The 21,389-nt window shown below is 33.0% G+C and overlaps 1 protein-coding gene across 3 annotated transcripts in view; it reads right to left on the bottom strand.

Annotated features, from left to right (window-relative positions):
- Positions 1-21,389, bottom strand: part of AP3S1 (adaptor related protein complex 3 subunit sigma 1) — an 83,727-nt gene that overhangs the window by 36,105 nt on the left and 26,233 nt on the right. For all 3 annotated transcript variants that reach the window (XM_031938697.1, XM_031938692.1, XM_031938685.1), the window contains exons 2-3: positions 7,790-7,881; positions 1,873-1,984 (exon numbers count right to left, since the gene is read on the bottom strand). In XM_031938697.1, the coding sequence (XP_031794557.1) occupies positions 1,873-1,984; positions 7,790-7,881 (204 nt within the window). The remainder of the gene's footprint in view (positions 1-1,872; positions 1,985-7,789; positions 7,882-21,389) is intronic.

Genomic DNA, 21,389 nt, shown 5'->3' with positions numbered 1-21,389 from the left:
TTGATACTGCCAGTATTAGCACTGTATCTATAAAAAAATAAAAAATGAAAAGGATTTGTTGTACAAAAATAACTTTCCCAGATATTTTCAGTAGCAAAGACCTGTAAAACAGGAGGAATAGGGCTGGGAGAATTGCCATCACCTGGGGAACAGCTGCACAAATTATATATATATATATATGCAGTGGAATTTTATGGCATTTTAAGAAATGATGAAAGGAACAGTTTCAGAGAAACCTGAGAAGAATTATATGAATAGATTCAGAAGAAAGCAGAACCAGAACAATTTATATATAAGGAAAGGGAAAGGAATAAGCATTCATATAGTGCCTCTTTTGTGCTACGCTTTGGACTAAGTGCTTTATAAATATTATTCTTTTGATCTTCACACAACCCTACAGAGTAGAAGCTATTACTACCCCATTTTACAGTTAAGGAAACTGAGGCAAATAGAGGTTGAGTGTCTTGCCTGGAGTCACACAGCTAGTATCTAAGGCTGGATTTGAACTCAGATGTTCCTGCCTCTAGGCTCAGCACTCTATCCCCAGTGCCACCTAGACACTTCTCAAACTAACAACACTAAAGAAAAACAATTTTGAAAGACTTAAGGATGATTAAAGTAATAACCAACAGTGCCTCAAACATGATAAAGCAGTTGTTGGTGCAGTAGATAGAGCACTGGGCCTGGAGTAAGGAAGATCTGATTTCAAATGCAACTAAAGACACTTACAAGTTGTATGATCCTGGACATTTCACTTAACCTTTATTTGCCTCAGTTTCCTCAATTGCAAATCTCCCTTCCCTTGATGAAGAAGCACACTTCCCACCTCCTGACAAAAAATAAACCAAGACATAAGTATTTAAACATGGCCAATGTGAGAAGTTGTTTTCCTTCAACATGCATATTTATTATAAGGATTTTGTTTTTCTTTTGTTCTTTAGGGTATTAGGGAAATGGGAAAGAAAAAAGAAAAGGAAAGGAATGGAACTTAATAATGACCAACCCCTTTTCCTGACAACAAAAGAAAGAAAAGGATATTGAAGCATTTTTTTTTCTCCAGATGCACAAAAGAAAATAGGAAAAAGCACAAACAGGACAACTTTGAAAATTGCGTACTAAATCTATTGGATACTTAAAAGAAAAAGCAAGCTAAGTAAAAAGTATTATTTTCTTATACAATAAATCCTCCTTATCTGTTCTACTTTGTCTATAGAAATGCTTGTTTTATTTGGTATTAAGTTCAGATTAAAATTATAGAATTTCTTTTGAAAAAAAAATGTTGTTTCAGAAAGAATGTGACAAGCCTCTTTGTTAAGCAATCTTCCTCAATACTACTACTAACCTAATAATTCTGATGCTAAAGATATTTTGCAGCTATTTCTAAAAACAAACAAACAAAAAAAAAAGGTATAAAATAGTCTCATCAAATTCAGGTCTTGAATTTACCCCCCCTCAATTTGACTTATGTTTCTGAGAATTTAAGTGGATAAGTGCTTTTTTCCCTAATAAACCTTAGAAACACAAATTGAACATTAAAAAATACTTTTGTAAAACATTTACACAGTAGTTTTTCTTCACACTTATCCAAAAATCAAGTGATTTTTATCATTTTAAAAAATAATCTCAAAAATAAGCTTACAAACACTTAAAAGGAACACATTCTAAGTAAAGTATCACACTTGATAAGGACACACTGGCTCAAATCTAGGTAATTCAGATAGCTTACTTTTAAAAATCAATGTGGATTCACATTTGCTATTATGACTAAAAAGTAATGAACAATTATTATATAAATTTTATTCATTTATAAAAAATCATGTTCAAGAAAATTATGAAACAAAATGAAAGTTTGGGACATCATTAGTAACTTACTTGTATTAGGTCTAAAATGCCAAGCTCACTTTCTGAAGAATCCACACAGAAGACAAAATACAATGTGGCATAATGTCTGTAAATCAGTTTGTTGTCAGAGCCACCTATTAGCCTAAACAACAAAGGCAAAAAAATGTCAGAGGAAATACAAGACATATATTCATTAGTTCAAGCAATTTTAAAGCTTACAGTAAAATACTGTTATGTAAAAACATTCTCAGTAATAAAGATATCATGTATGCTTCTACTTAAGTATAGTCTCATTTCATAAAATAATACTCAGTTCATAAAATAATACAATAAAGAATAGATTTTCTTTTGCTTAGAAAACTATAAGGGAAATTAAAGTTCACTGTATAGAAAGAGATTTATAGGCATTCCAGTGACAAGAATATGAATGATAAATTGTTTCCATTAGAAATCTTAAAAGCTAATTACCAATTAAAGAAAACTATACAATATTTCTTAATGCAGGACATATTTCTTGCAATAACCTCTTTAAAATTCAATATATAGTGATTTTCATCATAACAAAAATGGAATAATAGGTCTCTGGAATTATTCTTTTAGCACACAGTAACATCAAAATATTACTTTTAAAAATGTTTTTAGTAAAGTTATCTTCTTATAACATTTCTGACCCATCTTCTATAAAGATTTTGCCACTTTGCTAGGTAGATGACTGCTGTCTTCAAATTTCTGAAGGGTTGTAATGATGAATAAAAGTTTAACTTCTTGTCTTTGGACTTCAAGAGAAAATGGGTAGGAGTAATGGGCAATCAAATTTTGGCTCAGTTTTTAACAATAAGAACTGTCCAAAAAGAATACACTACCTCTGGAAATATTGAGTCCCTGTCCCAGGTGCTGAATTTAATCTTCATTTATGAGTTGAGCCTCTCTAAATGTCATGTCAAACGCTGGGAATGTGATTCTCATAAATATAATAAAAAATACTTTTTCAAAAGAATTTTCAGTATTTCCAGTATTTGTGAAAATTAAGGCTAATCAAAATCAGCTGACTAAACAACAGTTTAGTCAAAAAAACAGTTTTTTTAAAAGAGCAGAAGAAAGCACTGAAAATAAACAAGTGGTAATCAGTCAAATTAGACTTCTCAGGTTAGATTTTTTTCCCTCCTCCTCACCCCCAAACTGTGATTTCATGGGTATGGGGAGCACCTCTGAGCAACTTCCTTTCCCAATGAAAGTCAGCAATCATCCTTCAACTTGGAGTCTTAGAGAATGTTCTGAGACAAGGAAAGCCAGGCTAACAACAATAGCAGCAATTAGTACTCATTTAGCAACTGCTATATATCAGGCATAATACAAAGCATTTTACAAAATTATGATCTCATTTGATCTTCACTACCTGGTAGGCAAGTGTCATTATTATCCCCAAAAATACAAGAATAGTTTGATATCTTCTTCTCTAGCTCATTTTACAGATGAGGCAACTTAAGTAAACAGAAGTTAAATGACTTGGCTAACTACTAAGTGGCAGAGGCCAGACTGGAACTCAGGTCTTACTGACTTCAAACTTAGAACTCTACCTGCTATACTAGCTAAATGTCTAAATTTTAGGTGGAACTTGAACCCAATTTAGCTTTCTATCCATTAGATAAGGCTGTTTCTCATAAACATTTCTTTTGTGTCCTCTGAAATCTGTTAACCTTCAGTGTAAAGGGCTAAAACTCTTAAAAGGTGTGCTTGAATCAGACAACCTAGCACTTAAGGCTAATTACCTATTGGACAATGAGTCTATTAGCATATGTTTGGAATTGCTCTTCTCACAGTTAATGCTGGTTCAATATTTGGGGTTAAGAGAATTGTAGGTCACCTGTCAGACTGGCTAGAATGACAGGGAAAGAGAAAGAATGTTGGAGGGGATGTGGGAAAACAGGGACATTAATACATTCTTGGTGAAATTGTGAATACATCCAACCATTCTGGAGAGTAATTTGGAACTATGCTCAAAAAGTTATCAAACTGGCATACCCTTTGATCCAGCAGTGTTACTACTGGGCTTATATCCCAAAGAAATCTTAAAGAAGGGAAAGGGACCTGTATGTGCAAGAACGTTTGTGGCAGCTCTCTTTGTAGTGGCCAGAAACTGGAAACTGAGTAGATGCCCATCAATTGGAAAATGGCTGAATAAATTGTGGTATATGAATATTATGGAATATTATTGTTCTGTAAGAAATGACCAGCAGGACGATTTCAGAAAGGCCTGGAGAGACTTACACAAACTGATGCTGAGTGAAATGAGCAGGGCCAGGAGATCATTAGACAGATACTTCAACAACAATACTATATGATGATCAATTCTGATGGACCTGGCCATTTTCAGCAATAAGATGAACTCAATCAGTTCCAATGGAGCAGTAATGAACTGAACCAGCTACACCCAGTGAAAAAACTCTGGGAGATGACTAAGAACCATTACATTGAATTCCCAATCCCTATATTTTTGTCTGCTTGCATTTTTGATTTTCTTCACAAGCTAATTGTACAATATTTTAAAGTCCAATTCTTTTTGTACAGCAAAATAACGGTTTGGTCATGTATATTTATGGCAATTGTCAAGACTAAAATTACCTATGCATTTAACTTGTAAATAAAAAGCTATTTTAAAAAAAGAGAGAGAGAGAGAGAATTGTAGGTAAGGATTAGGGAGTGGGTGAGAGAGGCAAGAGAACTGCATTGGCCACAGGATGAGGAGAAGAAAAGTGTGGAGATTTTGAACTCTAGGATCAAGGAGGGATCCTTGGCAAAACTCCTGGCAGTTTTGTCCATCTCCTTCACTTCTCCCCTTAAAGACCAAGGATTTTTGCTTATCCTGACTCTGGCTGATCCTGAGGCCTCCAGGAAGCTAGCCTGGACTTTACACTTCAGCATCAATTAACTATACCTATTACTATTCCTACTTCACAAAATAATCATTTTCTATAAAAAGAAAAAAATAAAAGGAATATGCACTTGAAAAACTTTCTGAAGATACACTGACACTTGAAAAACTTTCTAAAGATACATTGACAATAGGATTATAACACTTCTTCCTCACTAAAAGGTTAAACATTAGGGGGGGAAATTTAAATGAATAGCTTTCTACTTAAAGTTAGTAATTTTTACAAATTTTGAGGCACATACATATTTTAATTCAAATAAGATCTAGCCTTCAGCTTTGAAATGGCTAAGATGTAAAATGATTACATGAAAGTAATATTAAATCAATTTTAACAGAATTTTGGAGCTGACGGAGAAGTTAGTCTAACTTCCTAGTTACAGACAAAGTAATTGAAATCTAGTGAATTTAAGTGACTCACCAACCATCTCATTTATGGCAGATTCAAAACCAGAGCTTGTTTCTTGACATCTAGTTTAGTGTTCTACAAAAACACATTCCAGTTTCTAAAGAATGATTCCAGGTCATGTATAATCCAAGCTGGTTTTAAGAACATATATTTAGAGCAGAAAGGAATCTTAGATATCATCTAGAATCCTCACTCATTCATGAGAAAGAAGCAAACAGAGGTCCAGAAAAATAGACTGAGTCCTATAAAGGTTACACAGGCAGCAAAGTCAAGTTGCTTCTCTATAGGGACTGGTACATGGCACAGTGGACAGTGTTGGTTAGAAATCAAGGCCCGAGTTCAAATTCAACCTCAAAAACTTACTAGCTCTATGACCCTGGGCAAGTTACTTATCCCAGTTTGCTTCAGTTTCCTCATCTGTAAAGTCAGCTAGAGAAGGAAATGGCAAACCACTTCATTATCTCAACCAAGAAAACCTCAAATAAGGTCAAAAAGAATGACTGAATAAGAACAATCCTTCACTCTAATTTCAATACTCTTTCTTTTATAGCAAATTGCATCTCTCTTGTTATTAAGAGAAAAAGAGGCAAAGTATATTTTTAAAGACAGGAATCCAGGTGGCACAATCGGATTGAATGAGAACAGTTCTCTCTGGAGAGAATAGTTGTATACTTGTTTAAACTGTTATAAGATTTAGAGCTAGAGGGAATTTAAGAGGCTCACCTAGTTTAATATCTGAGTTGGAGAATCTAATGCCCAGAAAAATGAAGTGAATTAACTGTTCAAGGTTCATGAGAAAGTACCAAGTTTTTTTAATCACAAGTTAATAGCAATAGTAGCAAGATTAACCATTTATCTATCCATGCATAAAAAAAGTGCCACATAAGAAATTAAACTTCCTCCATAAGCAAAACTGATTGTCAGGTAAGATTGCCTTATGTTAACAAAATTTATGTAACTTTTTCATAAAATAACTGTAAAGTTATTTTCCCAAGTCCACAAATTTAGAATTTCTATTAATTAATCAAGGGTTTCACCTAAACCTATCTTTTCATCTTGTCTATAACAAAACAGCTTAATAAATAAATTTTTCAAGTACAATCAAGATAACAGAGAAGTATGTTTAATTAACTGCCTGTGAAGAAACTGTTGAAAAGGAAAAACAAGTATCCACAATAACTAGCACTGTCTGGGTCTTTGGAGGTCACTGAAGCCAAGCTCCACATAAGCTAGAAACCTTTGATCATCTGTCTGTACCAACTAATTAGGCTGATTACAAACCATTCTCATCTATTCTTTTTAAAATAGATCATCGAGATCTCAGTTGGAATTTTCTAAATACCAGTTTATTGTGTGAAACTTAAAACAATAAACTACATGCCTTTGCTTTATTTTTTTTTAAACTCAAGACTTTTTAAGCACGGTAAATTATTGTATAAAAGGTGAGATCTGGAGTGAAGAAGACCTAAATTCCTTAGACACCTAATAACTGTTTGACTCTGTGAGAGTTACTAAATCTCTCTTGGTTTTAGATTTTCCCTCTATAAAATGGAGAGACTAATCTTACCTAAATCACAGGGTTCTTGTAATGATCAAATAAAATAATATATGGTAAGGGTTTTGCACATGATGGAAGTTAGAAAGATGACAACTATGCAATTTTGAACCTCCTTTTGTATCAGAGAAAAAGTCTAAATTACTGTGGCATTAAAAAATATGTTGATATTATACAAGACTATACATATATTTTATACATTTCTGAGTTTCTAAACTTTTTTTCTATATCATCTGCTGGCATTCACAAGTCATCTGTGGCTTCTGGAAAAACTCCCTCAAAATTGCCATTTAACTTATTCCAACCCGCAACATATCAAAACCGCAATGGGGAAACTCAAGATGTGGAAGGGATAACTGTGAATGCTAGCTATTATTACTTTATTGTTGTTATTATTATTATTATTATTATTATTATTATTATTATTATTATTATTATTATTCTCTTCCTCAATTAGTCCAAATTGGAGAGGTATAGTATCCTAATAATTTACTGCCAAATCTCATACTTTCTCTCCTTTCTCATCTTACCCTTTGCTTAACTTACCTGGCATATCAACCTAGCTCAGGTTTTCATTATCTCTTGCCTAAACTACTGCAATATTCTCCCAACTTGTTTCTCTATATCAAGTCTCTCCCCTCTGCAAAACAGCCTAGGTTGTATGTACATCACTCACTTCTCCATACTGCACAGATCAGATAAACTGACCTCGATCCTTCTCACAGGACATTCCATCCATCTTTTCACCGGTTTTCCACAGACCCAGAACACACCCCCTCCTAAGCAACCCTTAGGATGCTTTCTTTCCTTTCAGAACTCTATGTGAATCTTTTCTTGATTCCCTTTCCTAGGCTCCTAATGCCTTCCAGCCAAAAAATTTACCTTGTATTTACACTTTCATAAGATAAAATCCTTCCTTTAGGGCAATTGCATTTTTGTTCTTCTAATTATACTCAGTGCTTAATATAATGCCTATACATATACACAAACTATAAATGGTGACTGACTCATCTATTCAAAAACAGTAAATATTTTAATTAAATATTTTACTTACAATCCTCCTTCTAGGAAATTACAGACATTTTCATCTCGTTTAGACACCAAATGGAAAGTTTCCCTGATGATTTGTTGCTGTGTATCTTCACTCTGGGGAAAAATATTTTATATATGTTGAAATAAGATTAATAATTAGCAACATTTTTTTTGTATTGTAAACATTTCTAGCCACTACTATCAATGTTAACCTGTGACATTAATTAGCAATAAAATCCCTACTTCCCTAGAAATGATTCTGTGGAAAGAAAATTTTATTATGGATCTTATCTTAAAATGATACTTGATGAAGGCAAAGATGAAGCTTTTTAGTGAAGAAATACAACAGCAGCAAAATTTTTTGTGTTCAAAACTCTTTTTAATAAATTTAAATATATGCTTGGAAGATTAATAGAATATTAGAGTTGGCAAATTTTTAGAGGTCATCTAACTCCTTCACTTTATTGATAAGGAAACCAAAACCAAAGACAAACTAAAGGCAAAAATAGTAACATTATAATATTTTAAAATGTATAAAATATTTTATTTCTATCTTCTTATTCGAACTTCACAACTCTGTAAGATAGGCAGTGCAAATATTAAATCATCTCCATTTTAAAGATGAGGAAACTAAGACTCAGATATGTGAAATCACTTATAGAAACACAGCTAGGGAATATTGAAAGCTTCCTAGGCCTCAGTAGAATGCTCTTCAAGAGCAGGAACTGCTATGCTTTTATCTCTGTATCTTCACCATTATATACAAGGTCATGAATGTTTAGTAAATGTTTGAATGAGTTGAGGCAAGAGATCAAGTCAAGGCTTCTGAATACAAGGTACAGCACTTTCTATTGTTGCCATACTAATATACGAGAATCCAGCTTTCCTGCCCCATGAATGCAGTGTTCTCTCCATAAGACAACCAGTTTCAAAAGCAGCATCTGTTTGTGTCCAGAGACAGCTTATGAAATTAGCTATTACTCGGGAACCAACTGCAAAGGAAGTTATACCAAACACTTATTATTACATAAAATATAATTAAAATCCCTAAGAAAGAGATAAAATCTCTCAAGGAAGGGTAAAGGTTAAAACAAAATGAACACAGAAGAAGGTAAAAAGGTAAAGGAACATTAGTGTTTTAGAAAAAAAAAAAAAAGTCCAAGACAATCTCACATTTCGAAGCAGATATATTCTGTCTATAGTAATTTTTCTTTCACTTTTAACAGCTTTTAACATGGGCAAAGCATTAGGGGGGAAAAAAAGCAAATTACCTTTGTTTAATTTTGCAGGAGTTTAAAAAAAAAAAAAAAAAAAAAGCCTCTTGCTGGAATAACTGGATGATCTTGGGTTTTAGGCCAAGAATATTAAGAATGATATGAACTTCTGATTACCAGCTCTGATTCAGGAGTAAATCAAAAAGTGTATTCTAATCCAGAATTGAGGTATGAGATTAAGAATGGAATAAATTACTAATAGTGAAGACAAAGAAAAAGATATATTGTACCAATAATTGATTTATTAAAAACTTTTCTGTGTTTCATCTTCAAATATATTGTTTGGTAAGTATTTGTTTTCAGTCTTGTAATTGATCTTTTTTTCAAAAACACACATACAAACAAAACAGTAGAATTCACGGCTGCGATCCACTTATAAGATAACACAGGCCTTGGGACCATAAGACTGGAACCCTCAGCACTTGCCTTATTGATAGTAAGTTTAAAGTTATAAAATGGTGAAAGAGCCTCCAGAAGGTTAGATCTGCAAATTAAAGAATATGATATAAGCAAATTACCCCTTCAAAAAAATTAATCTTAGAAAGATACCATGGAGTACTGAAGCTTCATTTTGACAACATAATAAATATTCTGAGAGGTAGTCTGGCATAGTGAATGAGTCTTTCAATTTATACTCTCTGAGAATTGCCTTGGGCATAAATAAGGCAATTCTCTAAGAGTATAAATTGAAAGAATTGCCAAAATGAATTGGTGGAAAGAATTCCCTTATCAGGAATCTTTCCACTTCATCCTCCCAAAAATCAGAGATCTGAATCTATATCACTCCAACTACAACCACAAAGAAGGGCAAATGTATATTCTAACCCCATTTCCACTCCATGTTAATATTAACACTCCACCCACTCTTTTTCTCTGGCTAAAGCTCTCTGCTTCATGATCTCATGATCTCATGTCTCTCTCTCTGCACAACCTATTTTCCTGAAGCAGCTGTGAGGCACAGCTGCTTTTCAGCAAACTATATTTGCTTTAAATATATCGGGAAGGAATAAGCCATCCCAAAATTGGCCTCATGGTATTAGTACACAAAAGGCAGACAAGCTCTGTTGTTCCCCCATTCCCTTCCATTCACACAGTAGTTAGGGGAAGTCACTTATATCCTTGTTCTTTCACAAAAGACAGAAAAATCAACAAGTTTTGCATCAAATTCATGTTAAAAATCATCCTTTCTAAGAGAATTTAGTCATAGAGAAAATAGCCCAAAGAAAAGAGATGCAGGGTTTCAACTGTTCATTCAACAAGTATATAATCATTTTATTGGAGCACAAAGCAATATGAACTGTATAACCTATAGTATATTGCTTGCCGCCTTGGGAAAGAGGAAAGGAAGGGAGATAAAAATTTGGAATTCAAAATCTTACAAAAATTAATGTGGAAAACTATATTTACATGTAATTGGTAAAATAAAATACTCTTGAAATTTTTAAAAGACCAAATCGTAGTGATAGAGAAGGTTTTTGAGCACCCCCAGGATAGCAAGATGTGTATATGTATGTGTGACTGTGGATAAATAATCACATGAAAATTTCTTACTAAAAGAAAACTAAAAACAATAGATAGATAAATGAAGCAACATGTACACCAGTAAGTTGATATGAAAGATATATTAAGGAAATACAAAGCAATTGGACTGTGGAGGGGGAAGATACATGAGAGTGGGGAGTGAGGAAAGCCTTTATATAAGAGAGAACCTTTGAGCATAAGACTTAAAGAAGGAAAGGATTCTATGAGACCGATTAAGAATTGTATCCTTAGTCTGTGTAAACACATAATAAGTAGGAAAAAAATAATGTCACATATGGGAACTGTAAGCAGGCCCAAAAGTTTGGCTGAAACATAGAATATATTGAGGGATACTTATGTGAAATTAATTTGGGAGAGATAAGTTAGAGTAAGAATGTTACAGTAAGAATGTTACAATACTTTAAATGTCAGACAGACAAGTTTACATTTTATCTGAAAGGCAATAGGGGAGCACTAAAGATTCCTGACAGGAAGTACGATATAATCATTTATGTTTTGGAGTAGAGACAAAGGAAAGAGGTTGGATACAGGGAAAACCAAATAGGGATCATCTTCATTCAACTCATGGGATTTGATGAAATTATCAATACAGGACTGAAAGTAGAGAAAAAGGAATCAAGTCTGTTTCAGGAGGTCCCAAAAAATGCTTACTAAAGAACTTTCAGATATTCATGCTTTCTCTAGACTTTTCTTTGAACCCTTATGTCTGTTCAGGGATACACTACCTAATGACTCATCTTTCCCCCTAAACCTAAAAGGTTCCACTTTCTAGTCAACCCCATTCACAACCTAAAGAGTTACACTCAATTCTTCCCTCTATTCTCATTTTCTTTTTTTCTTTTCTTTTCTTTTTTGCTGAAGCAATTGGGGTTAAGTGACTTGCCCAGGGTCACACAGCTAGGAAATGTTAAGTGTCTGAGGCCAAATTTGAACTCAGGTCCTCCTGACTTTAGGGCTGGTGCTCTATCCACTATACCACCTAGCTGCCCCCTTTCATCATTATTTTCTAAAGACTTTTGATTCTTCCTCCAGAACATCTTACATCCATTTCCTGCTTTTTACTTAGTCATCATCTTAGCTCAATATCTCACTCCATCTTATTGGGACTATTACGTAACTATGACAGTAGGTCACAAGGGATTCCTGATCTGTTACTTAAAACCGTCAGTTCAGTGATAATGGGAGAAGTCATCAAAGCCCATGGCTAATCACTCAAATCCTGAATCTCGGAGTACAACTCTATTATTTGGAGTATCTTAGTCTTAGAAAAGAGGAAGAGGAGAGGAGGGAAGGGAGAGGGCAAGAGGGAAAAAGAGAAGAAAAGGGAAAAGGAAAGGAAGAGGAAGAGAAAAAAGAAGAGGAAGGAGAAGAGAAAGAGGAAGAGGGGAAGAGGGAAAATGTGTGTACACACATAATGGTCTAGAACTGCAGTTTTAATTTATTCTAAAAGAGTCCAATTAAATCTTTCTTACCTTTCTTAGGCAGTGAGGACATTGAGGTGCTAATATAGATGAGGCTCTAAGTTTTGACAATTAGAAAGCTATCTCCTTAGAAAGATGAGCATATTGGAAGAAAGGCTATTAAAGAATCTCTAGCATATAATTTCCACCATCCACGTTCTCTCTTTATTTTAGATTATCTAACAAATTATCAAAATAGTTCTAATCAATCAAAACATCAGTCCCAAAGACTATGTCTATGCTTATTTCCTTAGAAAAAAAATAGCAACACTAGCAGAACAGTCTAGTCATCAATAGTAACAGCTGTATTGCAATCATTATAGATATTTTGTATACCAATACACACCTTCTTCAAGAATACATTTGTATGTGACAGGAGAAAATACAAAAAAGTAAGTTCAGTTAGCTGTACACACCTTCTTCAAGAATACATTTGTACGTGGCAGGAGAAAATACAAAAAAATAAGGACAGTTAGCTGCTCCTAAATTTAGGTTATAATATATACATCTCACATTCCCAGAAGTTTCCCTCAATTCCCTCCAAAAAGACACTCATAAGGATAAGTGGCAGGGTTCAATATAGAGTCCTTTTGTCCTTAAAGTATAGACACTATTATAAGGCACAATCTTTGCTTTGGAATGACAAGCCCTCCTCTTTAGGACAGGGAGGCAGGCACTATTACAATCACCCTATACTTTTATTTCAAATGATACAGGAGCAAAAATTCATTTTTATTCTTGAAGACTTCTACTTGTAGCAGCAGCTTGAATAGTTAACAGTGAGTATCTGGTTACAATCTTTCAGCAGTTTCTTTGTGACTGCTTTTGAATCTGCTTTAGAAGTAGCATAAATATTAGCTCATCCTGAAAATACATACATTGTAATAAAAACACATATATTCTCCTAAATATATTTTCTCTCATGGCCATTTTACTATTTGAATAAATGAGCTTCTTGGCTAACTACCACAAGTATTCACTGTGCAATCAGAAAGAAGTCAAGCCTTGAATAAAAGCTGATAATCTTGTAAATTTGAAAAAGTAGCTTAAATCTTCCTTCCCTAACAAAACAGCAATCAACTGTTAAACTGAACCTGAAAACGAGATTCTCTAGATTAACAAGTTAAAGGAGTAGACAGGTATGAATGTAGCACAGTATCCTCTCTGAGGAGAGGAGAGGAGAGGAGAGTGGTCAAACCAAGATGACTAATATCCTCTTCTTTCTCCTGAAAAGAATTAAAGTCTTCCTTGGAGAAGAGAAGGGGGAAAAATAAGCTAGAGATGTCAACTCCCTTCAAATTATACAACATTCCCATGCTACCTATTACATACCCTCATAGCTCTTATCATACTTAGATCACAATTTCTCCATCATAGCATTTCTGCCTTTTTTTGTTTACTATATGCATTTGTGCAATTTCACAATGTTGACTGTATTACTTATAAAAACCTAAATCAGCATATTGGATTTTATCTATTTTAACACTTAAGACATACATTAACCAGAGGAACGACATAATGCCTACTAGATAAATGCCACTATTACAAGATGATTCTTATTCATAAATCATCATAGCATTCAAATCAAAGATTTGATTTCTTCATGTTACAAATGCATTATACCCTGGTATCATTCCTAAAAATTAACAACATTTCTCTAAGCATATTTTCCAAAATTACAATGCAAGGTACTTAAATATGGCACTAATAAAAGTATCTTATGTATTTAAAATATAAAAATTGAAATTAACATTAATCCAATTAAATGCCTCTCCAGATTATTTATATAGGGAAAAAAATTCTATTATCTGCCAATTTTGGCATTCTATATTGCTTGTATTCAGAAACTAGTAAAATTATCACTTTGAATATCATTTCCATAAAGATGTAACATCGGAAATTATCACCCAAAGCACAGATCAACTATGCTGTGAATATCAATTGTCCCCAATTTACCAAACAAAAATCTAAACTTTAAACTATTCAACTCTAATTTTTTTCTTGGTGATTTAAGCTACTTTTTCAAATTTACAAGATTATCAGGTTCTATTAAAATAATCTTAGAAATCCTTAGAATTCTCGAATTTAATCTCACTTCCTTTGGAAGGAATTGTCTCTTCAGACCTCATAAATGAACAATATATTTTCCTTTAAGGCAAATTGTCTTTTCCTGATCTAATCTTTTCTATTTTTTCATAAAATTTTCCACTGCTTATTGGGCCCTAAAAAAATTATATAAAATCTCCTTAAATTCAGCATGAGCTTTTGACAAATGGTAAGAACTGTTTATTTTTTTCAATTGGGTATTTCTTTACATACAGTTAGTTTGCAGTCCTAGAAACATGACAATCTTCAGTTCCATTATTATTTTCTTTTCACCTTAATGAAATCTTTAAAAAAAAAAAAATTCCTTAAATATACATCAGTTTCTGCAAACTGATCTTTTCTTTTTGGCCATTTTGTTTGTTGATTGATTGGTTTATGCATTTTGTACTTTAACAATTTTCAGCGTCAAAAACATCTACATTCCTCTAACTATATTTTAATTGAGCTTAAAATCTCAGTACATCATTATCAACTGAAGTTTTAGGCAAAATGACAGTGAGAGGAAGCAATTTTGCTAGGCTTACTCAGCACACTTTCTTGGAAACAATTTACAAAACACAATCTACAAATTCTAATCAGCAAAATTGGAAAAAAAAATCTAAAGTGGTGGAGCAGAAGCAATTATGGTCAACATGATTAATAGAACAGAAAATAGCATACTTAAATAACCCTATCTTAGAAAAAGAAATTAAGCAAAACATAAGGGAAAACCAAAGTGAGGGTTAGGGAGACCAGGACCAGATGGATTCACAACTGAATTCTATCAACATCTAAAGAATAATTCATTCGAAGATTACATAAGCTGTTTTTAAAAATAAGTAAAGATAGATCTTACTGAATTTCTTCTATGATACAAATATGTTCTTGATACCTACACCAAGGAGAGTCAAAACAGAGAAAGAAAACTAAATCATTTTCTCTAATGAATACTGATGAAAAAATGTTAAAATATTAGCACAGAGATTACATTAATATATCACAAAGCTCAAACACTATACTTCTGAGAAATGAAGAACTTGTTCAATATTAGAAAAACTATGAACATAATCGACCATGTTAATAATTAAAAACATCAAAAAATCATCATATTTAAAAAATGCAATAAAAAGACCGACAAAACACAACACCCATTCCAGGTTCAAAAAACCATAACACTAGAAAGTGTAGGAATAAGTGGAATTTTCCTTAAAATAGTAAGTAGTATCTATCTAAAACTAAGATCAAACATTATCTGTGTAATTGGGATAACCTAGTTTTTCCAGTAAGAAAAAGGGTGAAGCAAGAGTGTCCATTATCACGATTAGTAGTTAATATTATATTAGAAATGATAGCTATGGTAATGTCAAGAAAAAGAAACTACAATTGTTCTACACTAAAAGCAGTACTGGAAAGATAATCAATTTTGAAAGACTTAGTAACTGATCAACACAATAACCAACTACAATTTCAAAAGACTTATGATAAGTTATTTGCCTTCAGATAGGGCAAATGGATTCAGTGTACAATTTAAAGCATTTTGTCTTTGAAACATAGCTATTGTGAAAATTTGTTTTGCATGACTGCGACATTTTTTAATAAGTTTTTTTTTATATTCTCTTCCCAATGACTAGCTTAAAAAAATTTTTTTAATGGATTTTTTAAAATTGAGCTTAAAAGTAAATCTACACTGGGTTAATGTGAATGACCTTTAATTCTTTTTTCTAAGTGGCTGACTGATACCCCAACTGTTAAAAATCACAGAATTACAGATGATTCCATTTTCACTTTTTTCCTCATATATTAACCTTGTAATTCTCTGATTTCTCATCCTATTTCAAATTTCCAACTGACTTGTGAGATATGGCTTACTTTTTTCTCCATTCAATATCCTTTTTGCAAAATGAGATAACATTTTAATGTCTCTCAAACTCAATGCATAATTTTGTTACTAGGTGATTAATTTGGTTTACTGGTTTGGCTTCTCTTTTTCCTGATGAATCTGAATAGTACCTTTTAATTCCTTTTAGCTGATTTTTATTCTAATTTAATTGGCAATTAAAACTTGACAATTCATTCAGAAAAGACCACTAAAGTTTAGCAAACTAAAGGCTCCCTACCAAAAAAAAAAAAAAAAAAAAAGATTAAAATATTACCTTCTCAAAAAAAAAAAAAAAAGTATTAGTTGATTTCCCCCCCAGCCCCTTGGACCATACCTCTTTTTCTAAGGGCCAGATAAGACTTTAGGACTTTTTTCTTTAGTTTTGGATTCATTGGAGAGAAAAAACTAAAACTAAAATCACACAAATATAAAACACAACTTCTACCAACATACATTCACACAACCAAATATCTATTAAGTATGCTCTTAATATTAGCATAGCACTCTTGATACGCCATTTAATTTCTCTTAAGAATTTCCACATTTCATTTATCCAGTAATGATAATACTGGATGAAATATAAATGCTGGCCTTTCATGGGATAGAGATACTTTTCATTCTGTTCCTGCCAATCCCTTTCAAAATTAGACATCCAGTTCTGAACTGATGTACATAGTGGGGGATCTGTCCTCAAAGCCCTCAGACCTTGCAAGAGTCTGATTCCAGCTCTACCCAATTAAGGACCCTGGCTTTACATCTTAATGACTAAAAGAACTGCTTTTAAGCTTCACCCATATAGTAGGGTATCTGGTCTTATTTCCACAGCCCTTATGATTGCCCTACATTTTAGAAATCCTTCCAATTCTTTGCTTGACAATCTTATAATTGTCTACTATACATACATACATATACACACAAAAATATAAAGTCCATATATACTTAAATAGCTTGGTACCAACATGAAAAACAAACAAGCACAAATATCTCTGTGTGTTTGACAGATTTAGCCTTTTTCTTAAATAGTCAGTTTTCATCTGCCTAAATGAGTAATCAGCAAAACTAGGCAGTTTCACCCCCCCAAAAAAAATCCTAAAAGGGCTTAAAAGAGTATTACCACAGCCCCGTGTACTTCCTCCATAATGGCCAATCTCCAAGGCAAGAGGTAAAAAATCACTACATATACCAGACTCCTGCTCCCTAGATGAATGGAGAAAGCATCATTACATTAAGTTTCCAGCCTGGTCTTCTACCTTTGGAAAAGAAAAGCATCTCTACTCCCTTTGTTTTGAGTTCTTGATCTCTTGCCTGACTTTCTCAAGATTCTGAAACAACTCACCTCAGAGGTCAAAATACTATTGACTTTGAAAATATCTCCAAATGTTTCACTTAATGATTAACAAACACTACCACCCTGCTCATAATAATCTTCCAATCCCAGTGATTGTGATTATGAAGCCCCATAAATCATCCTGCAAATCTCATTCTGCCCAACTCTTTATTTCCATTCCCCACAACCCAACTACCCCCAAAATTACAACCAAAATACATTCATAGTCTGTGTCCTCTGGAATGCCTATTACATAGGCAACAAGCTGTTTTCATCTAAAATCTTTTCCTTTTTTTTTTTTTTTTTTTTTTTTTTTTTTTTTAATTTAATAGCCTTTTATTTACAGGTTCTATGTATGGGTAACTTTACAGCATTAACAACTGCCAAACCTCTTGTTCCAATTTTTCACCTCTTACCCCCCCACCCCCTCCCCTAGATGGCAGGATGACCAGTAGATGTTAAATACATTAAAATATAAATTAGATACACAATAAGTATACATGACCAAAACATTATTTTGCTTTATAAAAAGAATCAGACTCTGAAATATTGTACAATTAGCTTGTGAAGGAAATCAAAAATGCAGGTGGGCATAAATAAAGGGATTGGGAATTCAATGTAATGGTTTTTAGTCATCTCCCAGAGTTCTTTCTCTGGGCGTAGCTGGTTCAGTTCATTACTGCTCCATTGGAAATGATTTGGTTGATCTCCTTGCTGAGGATGGCCAGGTCCATCAGAACTGGTCATCATATAGTATTGTTGTTGAAGTATATAATGATCTCCTGGTCCTGCTCATTTCACTCAGCATCAGTTCGTGTAAGTCTCTCCAGGCCTTTCTGAAATCATCCTGTTGGTCATTTCTTACAGAACAGTAATATTCCATAATATTCATATACCACAATTTATTCAGCCATTCTCCAACTGATGGACATCCATTCAGTTTCCAGTTTCTAGCCACTACAAAAAGGGCTGCCACAAACATTCGTGCACATACAGGTCCCTTTCCCTTCTTTATAATCTCTTTGGGATATAAGCCCAGTAGTAACACTGCTGGATCAAAGGGTATGCACAGTTTGATAACTTTTTGAGCATAATTCCAAACTACTCTCCAAAATGGTTGGATTCGTTCACAACTCCACCAACAATGCATCAATGTCCCAGTTTTCCCACATCTCCTCCAACAATCATCATTTAAAATCTTTTCCTTTCCCATTCCTTCCATTTTTAGTTCTCATAGACACTAAGCTCCCTCCAGATGAAAGAGTCTTCCATGCTATCCTTTCTAGCAAAGGCTATATTTTCACTCATTCTCCAAGTTGACAAATCCTTATTTCCCATTAATTTTCAAGGTTCTCTTCCTACTACTATCACTCACTGACTTCTTCGAAGTTCCTGCAATCCATACCTATCATCCAATCAAAATCTAACAGACCTCCTACACACTCCCCTTCCTTTCTCAATTCAGTATCTGACAGCACCTTTCTTTCTCAATACTACCAGAATACTCGGAACTAAAAAAAAGATCTATTTGTCAGGGCCTTTCTCACTTTATTTTTGGCATCTATATTAGATAGAGAACTGCACCTGAGTCAGGAAAACATGAGTTCACCAGTCTTAGATACTTACTAGTTGTGTGATCCTGGACAAATCATACTTCTGTGTGTCTGTTTCCTCAGCTTTAAACTGTGGATAATAATAGCAACTATCTTCCAGGGTTGTTGTGAAGATAAAATGAGATAACACCTGTAAAGTGCTGTTCAAACCATTCTGCGCAATATAAATGCTAGCTATTATTAGCTAGGAATAAATCATAGCACTTAGTAGATAATAGTAGATATTTGCTTCTAACATGGTTTATTTCACTAGTTTCTATAAGTGAAAGGAAGAAATAAATAACACTGCTTTAGATGAATGCTAGGACTAAATTAGATGTCATTTTTAAGGAATCCAGACTTTTTTGAGAGTATATCTCCAAATGATAATGGAAATTGACGAGGAAATATTTATCAACAAGTATTTACACATGACTTTTCAAAAACTCTTCTACTAAGCAAAGGAACATCAAGAAAATTCAACTTTAAAACTGATCATACTGGGATGTAATTATTCATATTACAAAAGAATATGGAAGAAAGAACCTGGATTTCTGAATAAAAAGACCCAGGTTTGAATCCTAGCTCTGCTACTTACATAAATGATCTCAAAAAGTCAAATTTCCCTAGTACTGTTTCCTTCTCAGAAAATGAGAACTCATCTAAAAGATTTCCAAGGCTCCTTCCAAATGTGTGTATGCATATGTACATATATGTGGATTGTGGATGTATGTATATATGTATGTGTGCATATATATATATATATAAAGAGACAGAGAGATATAGAAAGAATGAGATATGATTTCCTAAAGGACAGATCCCCAAATACATTTAATTGTACTTAATATGTATAGAAGATAGGAAAAACTACAGTACTAGAACCCATTGCCAAATGAAGATCAATATGATCCGAATATTTTAAAAAATCTTTATTGTTGGAAATGTTCATCATTATATTCTCCTATCCTAAACCAGATTTGGGGTTAGGATAAAAATATAAAAACAAATTCATATTTCAAACGGAAAACTTCTACCTAATTTTAATTCAAATTTGTCCCTTCTAATCTCTATCTTCCATTTCTTTCTAAGTGAAGAATCATATAGTTGCTTAACAATTTCATCATACTATTAAAGTTACAAAATGTAAAACTTATTGACATATAGATCATAATTGTAGTAGTTAAATAGGAAAACTAAAAATGACCTTTTTATTATGACTGGGTATTGACTTCTTGTTCCTAAAGAAACTCATATCAATGAAAAAATATATTTTCCCTTAAAACCTATTGTTGATTTTAAAAGTGTTTAAACAAATTATGATTAAATTTTATTTTAAGATTCATAAGAGTAAAAATACTTCTTTTGTATCCCTCCAGATTGCTATATAGAAAATGCTTTCTTTTAAATGTTGGCAATAGACAATTTTTTAAATCAAATAATCCCTTAAATTTTTAATGAAATAGAAAGAAAGGCAGGCTAAAATTCAATCAATTATATCTACTTGCTGGCACAAGACTTCCCCTTCTTAAACCACATCTTAATTTAACAGCTTCTGCTAAAATGGCCCTCATCTTGCCTCAGGCAGATCAGATTTCCTTTCACAATGTCATCACAATGGTCAAAAAAAAAAAGTAATTTTTCAGCTTAACTGAATCATCTAGTTCACTCCATTCTCTATTACAAAGCCTAGATTGTTAAGAGTCTTGCAAAACAATATTTAAAACTATAATTTTTACCTACTATAGCTACGACTATTAGTGGCAAACTTATCACATCTATATTGAGTAGTTCTCTCTACCCTCCACCTAAGACACTACCTAAATAAAACAGGATCTTCCAAATAGTATAAACAAAGAAAATATAAACATTTTAGAGCTCCATTAGAATGTGAACACCTTGAGAATAATAATCTCAGAATGTACCATAGTGCCTGGAACATAGTAAATGCTTAATAAATGCTCTTTGTAATTTATGATAATGATGACAATGACTAAGGGGAAGAAAAGAGGAGAAGAGAAAGAGGAGTAAAAAAGGAGAGGAATTAGAGAATTTGCTAATTCCAGTACTTATAGAGTGATCAGTATAAAACTTGGAATCTAAGATGTTAACTGGAAAGAAGTTAATAAAATCACTTCACAGTATCAGTTCATTAAGGGATATTTTGTCCCAATATTCACCAAACTGTCACATCCTCATTTACAGCTAAAGCTTGTACTAAGAATAATAATAAGGAAATGGAAGAGGGCCTCCAAAAGCCACAGCAGTATTCATATATAACATCTGCCAATATTTTCTTAAAACTTTAGATCTAATGTCTTATAATACCAACATATGTATATTTATCTGACTCCAAGTAGTAAAGAACATCTTGAAAAATTACTGGTGTAATCACCCATGGTCACAAAATAATTATCTACTGTAGCAAGTATTTCTATCTTATGTATCATTTTTTAAAATACTACT

Source organism: Sarcophilus harrisii, chromosome 1, assembly GCF_902635505.1.
Source record: "Sarcophilus harrisii chromosome 1, mSarHar1.11, whole genome shotgun sequence".
NCBI lineage: Eukaryota > Metazoa > Chordata > Mammalia > Dasyuromorphia > Dasyuridae > Sarcophilus > Sarcophilus harrisii.
This window is presented reverse-complemented; position numbering and strand designations above follow the sequence as displayed.